Raw genomic sequence first — 19487 nt, 5'->3', positions numbered from 1 at the left:
GTAAGGTTGCCCAGCAGCTATTGGAGGGCTGTGACAGTGCTGGTAAGGTTGCCCGGCAGCTATTGGAGGGCTGTGACAGTGCTGGTAAGGTTGCTCGACAGCTATTGGACGGCTGTGGCAGTGCTGGTAAGGTTGCTTGGCAGGTATTGGAGGGCTGTGACAGTGCTGGTAGGTTGCCCGGCAGCTATTGGAGGGCTGTGGCAGTGCTGGTAAGGTTGCCCGGCAGCTATTGGAGGGCTGTGGCAGTGCTGGTAAGGTTGCGGGGCAGCTATTGGAGGCCTGTGACAGTGCTGGTAAGGTTGCGGGGCAGGTATTTCTGGCTCATACCGTATAGGGTTGCTGGGCAGCTATTGGCCAGTTTGTAATAGAAATGCGGCAACTGGCGAGTCACCCCGTCATTGGGAATTGATTGGCCCGGCTCCTTTCACCTGAGGGATCTTTGGCACAGGCCTGTGCTTCTTGAGCAGTCAAGGGAAGGATTGCCTTGGCAATGAGGTGTGTGTTGACCTGAGGCAGCGGCCTAGCATCAGAAAGTGCCTCGGAGTACAGCAAGCCATACCTCAGGCAGACTGAACCCGTAGAGGGGCCTGGGAAAGGAGGCACGTTCCTTATGCTGGCACTGGATACAAATGCAAACACTGGGCCTTGTTAACATGTTAGCATCTCTCCCCATGATCTGTGTGCTAATGGACGTATGCTTTATAGGGATCCGGATCCGACAGCACCATGGGCTATGTTCTATATGCTGGGAAATTGTCCTCCAATTGTATTCCCGTAATGTTTTGACTTTCGACTCCTGCATACATGAAAGTTGACCAGGAATCTGTACACTGGATTTAATGTGTGTTGTTTGATGTGCTTAGTTGCAGTTTCTGGCTTTGGATCCAACGCCATAGAAGACATCACATCGCCGAGGCCACCGTCGCCAGGCGCATCACAGCAGGCTGATGTAACACTAGAGGACCACCTGTCCAGTGCTGGTAAGAAACAGCTGCTAAACAGCAGGCTGGGAAGGCAATGGCCGCCCACCAGTGGGACCTGGCAGTGGTCTAGGAAACATGATGAGCGAACCTATGCGAGAGAGTTTAACTGTAGCGTAGAAAGACAGGACACAAATAACACAAAAGCTAAAACGACCCTTCCCATCCAAAACATGCAGCAGCACCCCCCGAGATGCGTACTTTAGTGGCCCTACAAGATATGTCAGCATCCTTCCATGCACCCTCCTCCTATATGATAAGTCAGCATCCTTCCATGCACCCTCCTCCTATATGATAAGTCAGCATCCTTCCAGCCACCCTCCCCCTACAAGATATGTCAGCATCCTTCCAGGCACCCTCCCTCTACAAGCTATGTCAGCACCCTTCCAGGCACCCTCCTCCTATAAGTCAGCATCCTTCCATGCACCCTCCTCCTACATGGTATGTCAGCATCCTTCCAGGCACCATCCCCCTACAAGATATGTCAGCATCCTTCCAGGCACCCTCCTCCTACAAGGTATGTCAGCATCCTCCCAGGCACCCTCCTCCTACTTGGTATGTCAGCACCCTTCCAGGCACCCTCCTCCTATTTGATAAGTCAGCATCCTTCCAGGCACCCTCCCCCTACAAGATATGGCAGCATCCTTCCAGGCACCCTCCCCCTACAAGATATGGCAGCACCCTCCTCCTATGTGATAAGTCAGCATCCTTCCAGCCACCCTCCCCCTACAAGATATGTCAGCATCCTTCCAGGCTCCGACCCCCTACAAGGTATGTCAGCATCCTTCCAGGCACCCTCCTCCTATATGATAAGTCAGCATCCTTCCAGGCACCCTCCCCCTACATGGTATGTCAGCATCCTTACAGGCGCCCTCCCCCTACAAGGTATGTCAGCATCCTTCCAGGCACCCTCCTCCTACATGGTATGTCAGCATCCTTCCAGGCACCCTCCCCCTACAAGGTATGTCAACATCCTTCCAGGCACCCCGCCCCTACATGGTATGTCAGCATCCTCCCAGGCACCCTCCTCCTACATGGTATGTCAGCATCCTCCCAGGCACCCTCCTCCTACAAGGTATGTCAGCATCCTTCCAAGCACCCTCCTCCTACATGGTATGTCAGCATCCTTCCAGGCACCCTCCCCCTACAAGGTATGTCAACATCCTTCCAGGCACCCTCCTCCTACATGGTATGTCAGCATCCTTCCAGGCACCCTCCCCCTACAAGGTATGTCAGCATCCTTCCAGGCACCCCGCCCCTACATGGTATGTCAGCATCCTCCCAGGCACCCTCCTCCTACATGGTATGCCAGCATCCTCCCAGGCACCCTCCTCCTACATGGTATGTCAGCATCCTCCCAGGCACCCTCCTCCTACATGGTATGTCAGCATCCTCCCAGGCACCCTCCTCCTACATGGTATGTCAGCATCCTCCCAGGCACCCTCCTCCTACAAGGTATGTCAGCATCCTTCCAGCCACCCTACCCCTGCATGGTATGTCACATCAGCATTCCTCAGGCACCCTCCTCCCACATGGTATTTCAGGATCCTTCCAGGCACCCTCCTCCTACATGGTATTTCAGGATCCTTCCAAGCACCCTCCTCCTACATGGTATTTCAGCATCCTTCCAGGCACCCGCCTCCTACATGGTATGTCAGCATCCTTCCAGGCACATTCCCCCTCCTACATGGTATTTCAGCATCCTTCCAGGCACCCTCCTCCTACAAGGTATGTCAACATCCTTCCAGGCACATTCCCCCTGCCACATGGTTTTTCAGCATCCTTCCAGGCACCCTCCTCCTATATGATAAGTCAGCATCCTTCCAGGCACCCTCCTCCTACATGGTATGTCAGCATTCTTCCAGGCACCCTCCCCCTACAAGGTATGTTAACATCCTTCCAGGCACCCTCCTCCTACATGGTATGTCAGCATTCTTCCAGGCACCCTCCCCCTACATGGTATGTCAACATCCTTCCACGCACCCTCCTCCTACATGGTTTTTCAGCATCCTTCCAGGCACCCTCCTCCTATATGATAGGTTAGCATCCTTCCAGGCACCCTCCTCCTACTTGGTATGTCAGCATCCTTCCAGGCACCCTCCCCCTACAAGGTATGTCAACATCCTTCCAGGCACCCTCCTCCTACATGGTATGTCAGCATCCTTCCATGCACCCTCCTCCTACATGGTATGTCAGCATCCTTCCAGGCACCCTCCCCCTACAAGATATGGCAGCATCCTTCCAGGCACCCCGCCCCTACATGGTATGTCAGGATCCTTCCAGACACCCTCCTCCTACATGGTATGTCAGCATCCTTCCAGAAACCCTCCTCCTACAAGGTATGTCAGCATCCTCCCAGGCACCCTCCTCCTACATGGTATGTCAGCACCCTCCTCCTACAAGGTATGTCAGCATCCTTCCAGGCACCCTCCTCCTACATGGTATGTCAGCATCCTCCCAGGCACCCTCCTCCTACAAGGTATGTCAGCATCCTTCCAGGCACCCTCCTCCTACATGGTATGTCGGCATCCTTCCAGACACCCTCCCCCTACAAGGTATGTCAACATCCTTCCAGGTACCCTCCTCCTACATGGTATGTCAGCATCCTTCCATGCACCCTCCTCCTACATGGTATGTCAGCATCCTCCCAGGCACCCTCCCCCTGCAAGATATGGCAGCATCCTTCCAGGCACCCTCCCCCTACAAGGTATGCCAACATCCTTCCAGGTACCCTCCTCCTACATGGTATGTCAGCATCCTCCCAGGCACCCTCCTCCTACAAGGTATGTCAGCATCCTCCCAGGCACCCTCCTCCTACAAGGTATGTCAGCATCCTTCCAGGCACCCCGCCCCTACGTGGTATGTCAGCACCCTTCCATGCACCCTCCTCCTACATGGTATGTCAGCATCCTTCCAGACACCCTCCTCCTACAAGGTATGTCAGTATCCTTCCAGGCACCCTCCTCCGATATGATAAGTCAGCATCCTTCCATGCATCCTCCTCCTACATGGTATGTCAGTATCCTTCCAGGCACCCTCCTCCGATATGTCAGCATCCTTCCAGCCACCCTACCCCTGCATGGTATGTCACATCAGCATTCCTCAGGCACCCTCCTCCCACATGGTATTTCAGGATCCTTCCAGGCACCCTCCTCTTACATGGTATTTCAGCATCCTTCCAGGCACCCTCCTCCTACATGGATTTTCAGGATCCTTCCAGGCACCCTCCTCCTACATGGTATTTCAGCATCCTCCCTGGAACCCTCCTCATACATGGTATTTCAGCATCCTTCCAGTCATCCTCCCCCTACATGGTATTTCAGGATCCTTCCAGGCACCCTCCTGCTACATGGTATTTCAGCATCCTTCCAGGCACCCTCCCTCCTCCTACATGGTATTTCAGCATCCTTCCAGGCACCCTCCTCCTACATGGTATGTCAGCATCCTCCCAGGCACCCTCCTTCTACAAGGTATGTCAGCATCCTTCCAGCCACCCTACCCCTGCATGGTATGTCACATCAGCATTCCTCAGGCACCCTCCTCCTACATGGTATTTCAGCATCCTTCCAGGCACCCTCCCTCCTCCTACATGGTATTTCAGCATGCTTCCAGGCACCCTCCTCCTACATGGTATATCAGCATCCTCCCAGGAACCCTCCTCCTACATAGTACGTCAGCATCCTTCCAGCCTGGTCCTCTGGTTCTTTGCAAGTCTGTCAGAAGCCTGGCCCCCGAAAAGAGACTATCCACAGCTCCCTTGCCTCTCCCCGTATGGACAATGTGGCAGTCAGTGTGAGGGTAGCATTCTTGCAAGATCCATGCAATGACAATGTGTGCCTCGCAACCTTAAAGCGCTGGGTGCCTCTGTCACTTTTCCCATTGATCTACTTTGGACCACAAAAAAACATACCCCAGGTATCGTTCAAGATATCTGTGATTTTTCTCTGGCCACACTGGTGCAACAAAAGCGCTCTAACAATTCAACTCTTGCCCAGAGAGAGAGGGGGGAGAGAAGGAGAGTGAAGAGGGAGAAAGCGAGAAACCGAGAGAGAGAAGGAGCTATGAGCTGTTAATAGCCTCCTCCGCCTCCAATAGAAGGTGAGGAGGGGGCTTTCATTCATGGCGCTCTACTACGTGCATGTACGTTCGGGCTGCGTTTCAAGCTGTACTTTTCCTCCCTAGAGTACTCGTGCAACTTGGAGTCTGACTGCCCATGGACTTCTTCCAGGACGGATAACGCCGAGCCCCACTGGGAGCGGATACCACCGGGTGCCCTGACAGGACAGCATGAAGACCTCCTTCTGGGGGACAGCGCATCACCTGGCGATATGAAAGGTAGGCGTGTCTCAAGAGGGGTGCACAATATAGCGACCTAGGGGCGGACAGTAATTGGGGAGGTCGTGCCCCCTTTAAATGCACGCTGTGCTGGGTTGGCGCGAGACTGGTTCACCAAGGATGGTCCTCGAGAGCATCAAGGCCACCTGGTTTTCCGGATAACCGACGGCTGTGTTAATAGCTCCCATTTCGATTCCCTTCTTTCAGATGCCTTTTGAGTGGGTGGCCTGGAAACCCGGAGTGGATTTAGGCGACGCCATCTTTTTTTTAGATGTGTTCATTTGTGATGACTCCTGATAGTATAACAAGCTTTGTTTTTCATCAACCTTTTCTCGTATGCGTGTCAGCTTTTTGCTTTCAAACTCTTTGACATTCAGAGGGCAGCTTTTGTGTCCACCTCGGGGGTGTTGCTAGGTCTGGAAAAGATCTGGGGCTACACTAATGTTGGGATTGTCAGAACTCGGGGCTAGCAAGCCTTTAGGTTGTAGACCCTGAGATTCTATCTGGGGATACAACCAAAAGACCTGGGGCTATAGCTCCATAAGCCCCGCCCCCCCTAGCAATGCCTCTGGTCCACCTTAATAAACACTGGCAAAGAAATAAAACTGAAAAAGGAGAAACCACAAGCTGAATAAAAAGCATACTCTGTTTGCATAATTATGTTAGGGAGAGCCAGCCTGAAGGTAAGACTCTTCTTTGTGTTAGTTTGCTTCCTTGGTCTTGTTGTTATAATCTGCCACAAGCATCTTGGAACACAAGATGTCCCACCCCGTTCCTTGAGCCAATGAAAACATGTTGTTAAATGTTGGATCTTGTTAGCTCAGTATTGTGATTTTCGGAAGACCTGTCAGTAAAGCGCCAAGGTGGCGGCCCTTGGCTTAACATAAAAGAAGTCTGCGTGCAACACGTGGCTGCCAGATGAATACCACTACCATTCCCATGACCCCTCATCATTGAGCAATCTGGCTAGGGCTGATGGGACTTGTAGTCCAACACATCTAGAGAGCCAACGTTTGTAGACCCGTGGGCTACGGTCTATTGAGAACTTTTGCAAAAAGATGTTATGCAGAACATGTGTAGCACTTTGAGGGTAATCCAGCACCTACGTTGTGTGAGCATCCGCACAGAGATGCGTCGCGTGCGTGACATCTTTCCCTCCTGTGGAATGGGGTGGGGCGTGACATCTTTCCCTCCTGTGGAATGGGGTGTGACATCTTTCCCTCCTGTGGAATGGGGTCTGACATATCTTTCGCTCCTGTGGAATGAGATGTGACATCTTTCCCTCCTGTGGAATGGGGTCTGAGATCTTTCCCTCCTGTGGAATGGGGTCTGACATCTTTCCCTCCTGTGGAATCGGGTCTGACATCTTTCCCTCCTGTGGAATGAGGTCTGACATCTTTCCCTCCTGTGGAACGGGGTGTGCCATCTTTCCCTCCTGTGGAACAGGGTGTGACATCTTTCCCTGCTGTGGAATGGGGTGTGCCATCTTTCCCTCCTGTGGAATCGGGTCTGACATCTTTCCCTCCTGTGGAATGGGGTCTGACATCTTTCCCTCCTGTGGAATGGGGTCTGACATCTTTCCCTCCTGTGGAATGAGATGTGACATCTTTCCCTCCTGTGGAATGGGGTCTGACATCTTTCCCTCCTGTGGAATGGGGTCTGACATCTTTCCCTCCTGTGGAATGGGGTCTGACATCTTTCCCTCCTGTGGAATCGGGTCTGACATCTTTCCCTCCTGTGGAATGAGGTCTGACATCTTTCCCTCCTGTGGAATCGGGTCTGACATCTTTCCCTCCTGTGGAATGAGGTCTGACATCTTTCCCTCCTGTGGAATGGAGTCTGACATCTTTCCATCCTGTGGAACGCAGTCTGACATCTTTCCCTCCTGTGGAACGAGGTCTGACATCTTTCCGTCCTGTGGAACAGGGTGTGACATCTTTCCCTGCTGTGGAATGGGGTGTGCCATCTTTCCCTCCTGTGGAACGGGGTCTGTCATCTTTCCCTCCTGTGGAATGGGGTGTGACATCTTTCCCTCCTGTAGAATGGGGTCTGACATCTTTCCCTCCCGTGGAATGGGGTGTGCCATCTTTCCCTCCTGTGGAACGGGGTCTGTCATCTTTGCCTCCTGTGGAATGGGGTGTGACATCTTTCCCTCCCGTGGAATGGAGTGTGACATTGTTCCCTCCCGTGGAATGGGGTCTGACATCTTTCCCTCCTGTGGAATGGGGTGTGACATCTTTCCCTCCTGTGGAATGGGGTGTGGCATCTCTCCCTCCTGTGGAATGGGGTCTGACATCTTTCCCTCCTGTGGAATGAGATGTGACATCTTTCCCTCCCGTGGAATGGGGTCCGACATCTTTCCCTCCCGTGGAATGGGGTGTGACATCTTTCCCTCCTGTGGAATGGGGTCTGGCATCTTTCCCTCACGTGGAATGGGGTGTCACATCTTTCCCTCCTGTGGAACGGGGTCTGTAATCTTTCCCTCCTGTGGAATGGGGTGTGACATCTTTCCCTCCTGTGGAATGGGGTGTGACATCTTTCCCTCCTATAGAATGGGGTCTGACATCTTTCCCTCCCGTGGAATGGGGTGTGCCATCTTTCCCTCCTGTAGAACGGGGTCTGTCATCTTTCTCTCCCGTGGAATGGGGTGTGACATCTTTCCCTCCCGTGGAATGGAGTGTGACATCGTTCCCTCCCGTGGAATGGGATCTGACATCTTTCCCTCCCGTGGAATGGGGTGTGACATCTTTCCCTCCCGTGGAATGGGGTGTGACATCTTTCCCTCCTGTGGAATGGGGTCTGACATCTTTCCCTCCTGTGGAATGGGGTGTGACATCTCTCCCTCCTGTGGAATGGGGTCTGACATCTTTCCCTCCTGTGGAATGAGATGTGACATCTTTCCCTCCTGTGGAATGGGGTCTGACATCTTTCCCTCCTGTGGAATGGGGTCTGACATCTTTCCCTCCTGTGGAATGAGATGTGACATCTTTCCCTCCCGTGGAATGGGGTCCGACATCTTTCCCTCCCGTGGAATGGGGTGTGACATCTTTCCCTCCTGTGGAATGGGGTCTGGCATCTTTCCCTCACGTGGAATGGGGTGTCACATCTTTCCCTCACGTGGAATGGGGTGTCACATCTTTCCCTCCTGTGGAATGGGGTCTGACATCTTTCCCTCTTGTGGAATGGGGTCTGCCATCTTTCCCTCCTGTGGAATGGAGTGTGGCATCTTTTCCTCCTGTGGAATGGGGTGTGACATCTTTCCCTCCTGTGGAATGGGGTCTGACATCTTTCCCTCCTGTGGAATGGGGTGTGCCATCTTTCCCTCCTGTGGAATGGGGTGTGGCATCTTTCCCTCCTGTGGAATGAGGTGTGGCATCTTTCCCTCCTGTGGAATGGGGTCTGACATCTTTCCCTCTTGTGGAATGAGGTGTGGCATCTTTCCCTCCTGTGGAATGGGGTCTGACATCTTTCCCTCCTGTGGAATGAGATGTGACATCTTTCCCTCCTGTGGAATGGGGTCTGACATCTTTCCCTCCTGTGGAATGGGGTCTGACATCTTTCCCTCCTGTAGAATCGGGTGTGACATCTTTCGCTCCTGTGGAAGGAGGTGTGAGTGACATCTTTCCAACCGGTGGAATGGGGTCTGACATCTTTCCCTCCTGTGGAACGGGGTCTGACATCTTTCCCTCCTGTGGAATGGGGTCTGACATCTTTCCCTCCTGTGGAATGGGGTCTGACATCTTTCCCTCCTGTAGAATCGGGTGTGACATCTTTCCCTCCTGTGGAATTAGGTGTGACATCTTTCCCTCCTGTGGAATGGGGTCTGACATCTTTCCCTCCTGTGGAACGGGGTCTGACATCTTTCCCTTCTGTGGAACAGGGTGTGACATCTTTCCCTCCTGTGGAACGGGGTGTGCCATCTTTCCCTCCTGTAGAACAGGGTGTGACACTTTTCCCTGCTGTGGAATGGGGTGTGCCATCTTTCCCTTCTGTGGAACGGGGTCTGTCATCTTTCCCTCCTGTGGAATGGGGTGTGCCATCTTTCCCTCCTGTGGAATGGGGTGTGACATCTTTCCCTCCTGTGGAATGGGGTGTGACATCGTTCCCTCCCGTGGAATGGGGTCTGACATCTTTCCCTCCTGTGGAATGGGATGTGACATCTTTCCCTCCTGTGGATTCGGGTCGGAAATCTTTCCCTCCCGTGGAATGGGGTGTGACATCTTTCCCTCCCGTGGAATGGGGTGTGACATCTTTCCCTCCTGTGGAATGGGGTCTGACATCTTTCCCTCCTGTGGAATGAGATGTGACATCTTTCCCTCCTGTGGAATGGGGTCTGACATCTTTCCCTCCTGTAGAATCGGGTGTGACATCTTTCGCTCCTGTGGAAGGAGGTGTGAGTGACATCTTTCCAACCGGTGGAATGGGGTCTGACATCTTTCCCTCCTGTGGAACGGGGTCTGACATCTTTCCCTCCTGTGGAATGGGGTCTGACATCTTTCCCTCCTGTGGAATGGGGTCTGACATCTTTCCCTCCTGTAGAATGGGGTGTGACATCTTTCCCTCCTGTGGAATGAGGTGTGACATCTTTCCCTCCTGTGGAATGGGGTGTGACATCTTTCCCTCCTGTGGAACGGGGTCTGACATCTTTCCCTTCTGTGGAACAGGGTGTGACATCTTTCCCTCCTGTGGAACGGGGTGTGACATCTTTCCCTCCTGTAGAACAGGGTGTGACACTTTTCCCTGCTGTGGAATGGGGTGTGCCATCTTTCCCTTCTGTGGAACGGGGTCTGTCATCTTTCCCTCCTGTGGAATGGGGGGTGCCATCTTTCCCTCCTGTGGAATGGGGTGTGACATCTTTCCCTCCTGTGGAATGGGGTGTGACATCGTTCCCTCCCGTGGAATGGGGTCTGACATCTTTCCCTCCTGTGGAATGGGATGTGACATCTTTCCCTCCTGTGGATTCGGGTCGGAAATCTTTCCCTCCCGTGGAATGGGGTGTGACATCTTTCCCTCCCGTGGAATGGGGTGTGACATTTTTCCCTCCTGTGGAATGGGGTGTGGTATCTTTTCCTCCTGTGGAATGAGGTGTGGCATCTTTCCCTCCTGTGGAATGGGGTGTGACATCTTTCCCTCCCGTGGAATGGGGTGTGCCATCTTTCTCTCCTGTGGAATGGGGTGTGACATATTTCCCTCCTGTGGAATGGGGTGTGCCATCTTTCCCTTCTGTGGAATGGGGTGTGGCATCTTTCCCTCCTGTGGAATGAGGTGTGGCATCTTTCCCTCCTGTGGAATGGGGTCTGACATCTTTCCCTCCTGTGGAATGAGGTGTGGCATCTTTCCCTCCTGTGGAATGGGGTCTGACATCTTTCCCTCCTGTGGAATGAGATGTGACATCTTTCCCTCCTGTGGAATGGGGTCTGACATCTTTCCCTCCTGTGGAATGGGGTCTGACATCTTTCCCTCCTGTAGAATCGGGTGTGACATCTTTCGCTCCTGTGGAAGGAGGTGTGAGTGACATCTTTCCAACCAGTGGAATGGGGTCTGACATCTTTCCCTCCTGTGGAACGGGGTCTGACATCTTTCCCTCCTGTGGAATGGGGTCTGACATCTTTCCCTCCTGTGGAATGGGGTCTGACATCTTCCCCTCCTGTAGAATCGGGTGTGACATCTTTCCCTCCTGTGGAATGAGGTGTGACATCTTTCCCTCCTGTGGAATGGGGTCTGACATCTTTCCCTCCTGTGGAACGGGGTCTGACATCTTTCCCTTCTGTGGAACAGGGTGTGACATCTTTCCCTCCTGTGGAACGGGGTGTGCCATCTTTCCCTCCTGTAGAACAGGGTGTGACACTTTTCCCTGCTGTGGAATGGGGTGTGCCATCTTTCCCTTCTGTGGAACGGTGTCTGTCATCTTTCCCTCCTGTGGAATGGGGTGTGCCATCTTTCCCTCCTGTGGAATGGGGTGTGCCATCTTTCCCTCCTGTGGAATGGGGTGTGACATCGTTCCCTCCCGTGGAATAGGGTCTGACATCTTTCCCTCCTGTGGAATGGGATGTGACATCTTTCCCTCCTGTGGATTCGGGTCGGAAATCTTTCCCTCCCGTGGAATGGGGTGTGACATCTTTCCCTCCCGTGGAATGGGGTGTGACATTTTTCCCTCCTGTGGAATGGGGTGTGGTATCTTTTCCTCCTGTGGAATGAGGTGTGGCATCTTTCCCTCCTGTGGAATAGGGTGCGACATCTTTCCCTCCCGTGGAATGGGGTGTGCCATCTTTCTCTCCTGTGGAATGGGGTGTGACATATTTCCCTCCTGTGGAATGGGGTGTGGCATCTTTCCCTCCTGTGGAATGAGGTGTGGCATCTTTCCCTCCTGTGGAATGGGGTCTGACATCTTTCCCGCCTGTGGAATGAGATGTGGCATCTTTCCCTCCCGTGGAGTGGGGTCTGACATCGTTCCCTCCTTTGGAATGAGGTGTGGCATCTTTCCCTCCCGTGGAATGGGGTCTGACATCTTTCCCTCCTGTGTAATGGGGTGTGTCATCTTTCCCCCCTTTGGAATGAGGTGTGGCATCTTTCCCTCCCGTGGAATGGGGTCTGACATCTTTCCCTCCTGTGGAATGAGATGTGGCATCTTTCCCTCCCGTGGAGTGGGGTCTGACATCGTTCCCTCCTTTGGAATGAGGTGTGGCATCTTTCCCTCCCGTGGAATGGGGTCTGACATCTTTCCCTCCTGTGTAATGGGGTGTGGCATCTTTCCCCCCTTTGGAATGAGGTGTGGCATCTTTCCCTCCTTTGGAATGAGGTGTGGCATCTTTCCCTCCCGTGGAATGGGGTCTGACATCTTTCCCTCCTGTGTAATGGGGTGTGTCATCTTTCCCTCCTGTGGAATGGGGTCTGATATCTTTCCCTCCTTTGGAATGAGGTGTGGCATCTTTCCCTCCCGTGGAATGGGGTCTGACATCTTTCCCTCCTGTGTAATGGAGTGTGTCATCTTTCCCTCCTGTGGAATGGGGACTGACATCTTTCCCTCCTTTGGAATGAGGTGTGGCATCTTTCCCTCCCGTGGAATGGGGTCTGACATCTTTCCCTCCTGTGGAATGAGATGTGGCATCTTTCCCTCCCGTGGAATGAGGTGTGGCATCTTTCCCTCCTTTGGAATGAGGTGTGGCATCTTTCCCTCCCGTGGAATGGGGTCTGACATCTTTCCCTCCCGTGTAATGGGGTGTGTCATCTTTCCCTCCTGTGGAATGAGGTGTGACATCTTTCCCTCCTTTGGAATGAGGTGTGGCATCTTTCCCTCCTTTGGAATGGGGTCTGACATCTTTCCCTCCTCTGTAATGGGGTGTGTCATCTTTCCCTCCTGTGGAAGTGCCAAACCCCAAATCCCTTCACATGTTGTAAAATTGAATCTGTTCATTACAGACATTTCAGGAATTGATTTCTTAAGGACTTCAGTTTTGCAATAGTTCCTTCAGATTTTTCCAAAAGTGCAAATATTACCATATAGAGCACTTTTTTATTCCACAGCAAATGATAAGACATCCACCTCCTTATCGTGATCAATTATTATCAACACTGTCTTTTCAATGGCCACCAGTGCAAGGCATCCCCCCGCGACAAGCGAAAGCATAATTTGATTTTATATCCGCGTCATTCATTGGATGTTGCAACCATCGATGAGGCTGTCTGATGTGTTTCAGTGCATACATCAGACCTATGCCCCTTGCAGATGCAGTAAAGGCTGCACGTTTTCAAGCAACACCTTTCAACGCACTTGGGACTAAGTTGTGTGCTTTGAGGCCTATAGGCGACTAGCGCTTTATAAAAAAAAACTATAAATAAATAAATAAGAAGAAAGCTGCATGCCCTTGTTCTGGGGGTCTTTTGACTTGGGGCCATGTGGAAGTCCCATCCAGTACCCCTTCCTAGCTCTCAGTTGTCTTCCTGTTTCATGGCACAGGCATTGCAACCACAGCCTGTTGTGAAAATTGGGCATTTCACGTTAGGCCAGTACTTCCGAAGGTGCTACAGTGCGGAGGCCCGAAGGATGAGAGACTGGTATCCCTCTAGGCCAGTTCATATATGGCTGCGAGACTCACTTCTTGAAACACTGAAATGTTGCCCGAGATGGCTAGAAGTCTGGCAAGGCTAACCTAGCCATGGGCGTAATTTTAGGGGGGAACAGGAGTGTTTGCCCCCCCCCCAACTTTCCTGGCACACCATTTTCTCCCCATTCATTTGGCTGGGGCACCTTTTCTTCAGATGTCATGCCCCCACAACATTTTCAGCAAAGTTACTCCACTGAACCTAGCCACTCATTGTGAGGGTTCTGTGTTGTGAGACCTTGCTGGGAGGTTGATGCGCTCAGATCCACGCCGCGGGCCAGCTCCATGGGCGGAGAGAAGTGGCCACCCTACTCACAGAGACCCCTCTCGTCCGTAGTATTAACATGACAGGTAGTTAACCCAACCTTCTCTTGCCATGACGCACCAAAGTCAGTTGCATCCGGCCTCATATCGCCAATTACACCCATGTCATGCCTTAGTTCTTTTCTCAAAAACTATTTGTGTAATGGGAGTTGGAGACTGCTTTTTGCCACTTTAAGTTTATTTTTGTTTATAAAAAGTATAGCGGTGAATCTGACCCGAAGCAGACCGCCCAATGAAATTAAATATACAAAAATGATAAAAAATTAAGCGATGACATAACAACCAAATAGCCTAACATATTACACAATTCAGACGATAAAACAGCAAAAACAAAAAATAAGTATTGGGTACCAAAACTTAAAAGGTTGACATCTAGGGATAGGCGAGGGAAAACAGACGGGGTGTGAGTGGTTCATGGAAAGTCAGTAGGGTAGGGATCAGAAGGGGAGTCACGCAACCACGCACAAGGTGCTGTAATGGAAGAAGACTGGGCAGAAAAGTGGGCGTGATTTTGGTAAGGGATAGTTAATCTCCATATGTCTGAGCTGTGGGGGCTCCTCAAGCCTCCAGACATTTTGCAGCCAGGTAAGCCAGCTGGCCTAAAACCAGAGCCTTCTTGTTACTACAGTAGATCTTGAAAGCTGGAGGGTCGTGGCCAGGGAAGATAAATCAAAACAGGGGTGATGTGCCCGCATTTTCGAGTGCCAGAATTACAAGGGGTGGCTAAGTCACCAAGGACGAGGCCGACAGACTGGTGAAAATGTCAGAGCGCTGCGAAAATCTAATGGAGGCAAACAACGCTTTGATCGTAGTGTACCAATATGACCCTGCTAGGCACAGTCTCCTGAAAACCCACAGCAACTGCCTTGCAGTGGCAACAGGGCAAGCCAAATGTCACTTGTACATTCCTGAATGCAATCCTTCTGGGGCTCAAAGTTCCAGAAGATGAGGGGGTTGCCTTTGTAATCTCATACTCCTTTCCCAAAGTAATAACTGTCTGTTTCTGGGCGCCTCGTGGCAGGGTAATATGTAAAGATCACCCATGTCTGGGTTGGCATGGTGGCACCTGAGATTACACAGTTGTACAGCTGCAAGACTTTGATGTTATTTATTGTCTGCCTGGTGAGCAGTAACCCTGCATGACAGCGTTAGGTGTGTTTTCAGTCTGTCTGGGCTGAGTTTCACCTGGACACCATCTGGATGTTAGCCACAATGCCCTTCCCATTGATGGTCCTTGGGGTGATGGCTTCTCCTCTCCACAGCGGAAAGTCTCCCTTGGAGGTTAGGTGAGTACTGGAATTCAAAAGCAGCTCGTCAGTATACAATGCATAGTCCTCCTCACAGTGCTGATAACTAAAGACCTTTATAAATGGGCAGACAGCGGATAGGGCCCAGAGTCAGAGTAGCCCAGAGGTAATGTTCACAACACAAAGAGGTCTCATCATCTTGTGTTTGCCTCGGCTCCCCCAAACTTTGTGCCCCCCACCCACTTCTTGCAGACGAGGCACTCCGAGTATGACATCATCAGGCAAAGGACAATTGTTACAGTAGCCTCGATTGGACCCCTCACAATAGGCTTGCTATGGACCGGTCCGTTGTAGGATTTTGCCTATATAAGGGGAACTCTCCTCTTATTGTATTCATCTTTGGACTTCATGACAAGAATGATTCCCTTGGAATTCTGTTGGCCATATAAACTATTCCAAAATTCCACTGCCATAGAGACGAAAACGAAAGGCTTTTCTCTCTAACCATCGCAAGTTCTTCTTTGGGCTGACCAGCTGGCTGACAAGGTATACTGCAACTGGGACACTGGTATACAGATCCCTGCTCCCTGGAGGTAACAGAACCCTGCAAGTGCTCTCTACAAACCTTTCTGGTTGGGAAGGGCAGAGGAAAGTGTTCATCTTGCCAGCCCCTGAGACAACTGCAGAGCCCAGGAAGTAGCCTAAAGCCCGTCCTGGGAACTATTTTGAGCTGACTCGACTGTGCTCATCTCACCTCTGGATTGTGGTGCTGCCTTTGACACTCCAAGTACCTGGAACCACTTGTGAGCTGCAATGACCTATACATCGGCTGCCTGTGCGAAGCTTATTCTTGCTGCATGTGGTTGCTGCTTGGACCTCACAATGTGCTGGTCCCAGTCGACCAACTCACTAACCCGATGCTGAATCACCGACTCAGGAAACACCTAGTAGCCTGGCTCAATGCTGTTTAGCCCCAAAACCAGAATGTAAAAGTATTTGAAGAGGCCCTGCGCCCCTCGTCCACCTTGATAGACCCCAGTGACTTTTAATACTCCCTTCTTTGCCTTTTGCAAGCCATATTTATACGCTTTGACAGTTTGCTGCTAAATGGCCGGAGCTGGTGTTACTGGAGACTCCCGGTGCTTGGTTCTGGTGAACTGTGGTCGACCTTCTGAGGAAGCCACCCTGACACAGTTGTGGTCATTCTGAACTGAGTGAACCCCCGCCCTCCCAAAGAAAAAAACAGATCCTCACAGCGAAAAGCTCTGCATCCTCTTATACCGCAGGCCCCAACTCCTGAAGGCATTGAGGAAGCACAAGCAAGGCGTGGGCGGTTAGTGGCAGTAGACTCGGGTGTAGAGGAGAGAGGGAGAGATGTAGATTGGGGGCAGCTACAAGCAAGTGGTACAACACTCGAGAAGGAGTACAATCAGGGAACAAAAGCAACAAAGCACATGCAAAAAAACAGAGCACAAGCAGAAGCTAAGCAGGAAACTCACACACCATAAGCCGCGTCTTGGTCATGCCCTGACCCGGAAGCAGAAGACCTCCATGATGAAAAGGAAAACATCTTCCCGGCAGGCCATCTATGAAGGGAACTAGCAACCTATCAACACTAGCAAGCATTGCGGAGTGGCCAGCAGTGCCAGGTGGTGCCTCCCAAACTGGGCCCTGGCACTAATATCTTTGCCTGAGCACCCCTGGGTACAAACCCAGAGGGCCCCTTTATTTAAAAGTTTGCTTTCTCTGTGTTTTCTCTCACAGGGGTGGGCCAGTTATGTGTTTATTTGTTGTGTTCATTCGTGTTAGTTTCGTTAATGATCCTATTTTCATAGAACCTTGTTTGTAAATTCTTCTATTTCGCTACCATCATACTATTGTTTGTGGTGCATCTGTGCCAACCCGCACCCCTCCTGCATAGTATGGCTGGTCTTAGCACAGTGTACTTAAAGAGGGGAAGGGGGTATACTTGCCGGGCTGTGCCTGGTACACCTTCAGGATTCAGATCACTGCTGGTTTGGTGCTAGTTTGGAGCTGAGACAGGGATCTAGCCAGTATTCACCCCTGAATTCCTGCAGAGCAGTAGTCATTTCATCTTAACCCAGTAAACCTTACATTGTCCTCAAATTATGCAAGTCTATACAAAAAGGACAGGCATACTCATCCTTGGCACTTAAGGGGTTAAGGACTTACCACTGCAAACGTGCATGCACCGACATCCCCTTCCACTAGCCACCTCAATCTTCACACTCCCCCTCCTACCTTACATTCCACGCATCACCCACTAAGACACACGCAGCAGTGGCTCAGCCTAACCAATTAACCACTCATCTACTCTATCATCCAACCACGCTGCACAGCATTCACTCAACTACACGCTGCACAGCATACACTCAACTACACGCTGCACAGCATTCAAACATCTACACGCTGTACAGCATTCACTCAACTACACGCTGCACAGCATTCACTCAACTACACGCTGCACAGCATTCACTCAACTACACGCTGCACAGCATTCACACAACTACAGGCTGTACAGCATTCACTCAACTACACGCTGCACAGCATTCACTCAACTACACGCTGCACAGCATTCACTCAACTACACGCTGCACAGCATTCACACATCTACACGCTGTACAGCATTCACTCAACTACACGCTGCACAGCATTCACTCAACTACACGCTGCAGAGCATTCACTCAACTACATGCTGCACACCATTCACACAACTATACGCTGCACAGCATTCACACAACTACACATCTGTGTAAGGTCAATCGGGTTGGTATGTAAATAAACATGACACTTGGAGCCCATGTTGCATCTCCAAAACCCACGCATCCAACTCACTTGGGACCTCTCGGGCCCACAGACAGTGGGTACGTCCAAATCTGCAACATTGGGGATTGCCATTGCCTGCTCCTCCGGCCCACTAACCACCACTGTAAACCCTTCATCCCACATTATGCATGACTAAGCACCAAGAGGCTGCCATCATTGGCAGATGTTACACTGATCTATGTGATCACTATGTGTCACCAAGATGTCAATTTCTTTTACCCATTTTCACCACATATATATGCGGTGGAGACACCCGCACCCTCCCATACTCCCCGACATTTATTATCCACTTTACCCCCCCCACCACAATATATATGTGCAGCGAAATGGGGCTGTGACATTTTGGGATGTGTAGTGATGGGTTGCGCAGTGACGGGATGATACCATGTTACATTCCGCAAGACCTGGGCACATTAGATTATATGAGAGGGGGCAAATGTCTCTGGTGTCCAGTATGCCTGCAGAAGCTGATCACATGACTCATGCTGGAACAGTCCATTTTGCTTTTAACCAGAGTCCCCGGCTGAGGGGGTCTCAACCCTCTGGCGATTGAACCCCCTATGTGTTGTTGGTTGGGTGAGCTTGTCTTGTACATCTTTCCTAACTCTCAGGCATCCCCTCCTCTCTGTCGCCTCCAGGTGGACTCCTTCTCCTAAACACTAGTCTACACGCAGGCCAATGTGAGTTCCGCCTGAGCAGCCCGCTCCTGCCCTGGAGCTCGGCTCAATGCCTGCTGGAAATGGATGTATATTCCCCACCGGGCGCCATGCCAGGGCGATTGACGGTCCAGGTCGTGCACATGAAGTCGAACTCTACCACGAAGGTAGCTGTGAAGACTGGAGGGGGAGCCATGAAGAGGTAAGGCTCCTTCAGACATGATTTCCTTGGATCTTTCAGCAAAGCTCTTTCTTGGGTGATAAAAAAAAGAGAGCTATTTGTCTATAATGGAATCTGTTGCTTTTGATGATGCGTCACAGATGTTCCTCACCAGAGCTCAACTGACTGCTGTGGCCCGTCAAGCCTTTCTATTTTCTCGCATGAAGTTTATTAACAGTATTACCATTAATATTCCTTTGTGTGGGCTTCCTCCCGCGTTTAGGCGTTGTAATAACAGGTGCTCTTAGACCCATTTTAATGCTGCCCCCGGGATTCGAACTGCAAGTTGCTCAGGCAAACAATATCCCCACATATTAGGGTGACCAGAAGTCCCGGTTCCCAAATTGTGTGCTCAGTCCCCTTTTTGTAAGATTATTTCTCATTTGAAAGCTCCATCGTCAGGGTTTTTGGTAGAAGCTCTTTACAGCAGGCAGGAAGGAACGCACACTCTCATACAGAAGCAATGCTCTGACTACGTACCGGTTATCTTCATTACTCCTGGTCCTACTCTTCCTCGTCACAGTACTTCATGAGGCACCTGCTTCCAACACAGGACCTTCTTCTATTTCTTTAAATCCCTATAACTCCTCCCCCACATCCACATCACTCATTTTCATATTACCAAGCCAGAGCATGGGACCTTCCCCGCAGGGAGGGTGAGGAGGGTCGTCAGTATTGTGACGAGGAAGAGTAGGACTAGGAGTAATGAAGATTACCGTAAGTAATCAGAGCGTTACCTCCACGTCCACTCTTCCTCGTCCCAGTACTTACTTCAT

At 51.4% G+C, this 19487-nt stretch overlaps 1 protein-coding gene across 1 annotated transcript in view; it reads left to right on the top strand.

The window, feature by feature from the left end:
• LTK (leukocyte receptor tyrosine kinase) overlaps window positions 1-19487 on the top strand; it is a 621554-nt gene that overhangs the window by 358571 nt on the left and 243496 nt on the right. Inside the window, exons 2-4 of the mRNA XM_069638785.1 lie at window positions 864-980; window positions 5163-5315; window positions 18474-18693. Coding sequence (XP_069494886.1) covers window positions 864-980; window positions 5163-5315; window positions 18474-18693 — 490 coding nt within the window. The remainder of the gene's footprint in view (window positions 1-863; window positions 981-5162; window positions 5316-18473; window positions 18694-19487) is intronic.

The sequence above is a fragment of the Ambystoma mexicanum genome, chromosome 14, assembly GCF_040938575.1.
Source record: "Ambystoma mexicanum isolate Mex_15411 chromosome 14, UKY_AmexF1_1, whole genome shotgun sequence".
In the NCBI taxonomy this organism is placed as follows: Eukaryota; Metazoa; Chordata; class Amphibia; order Caudata; family Ambystomatidae; genus Ambystoma; species Ambystoma mexicanum.
The sequence above is the reverse complement of the archived record's forward strand: the minus strand, read 5'-3'. Positions and strand labels throughout refer to the sequence as shown.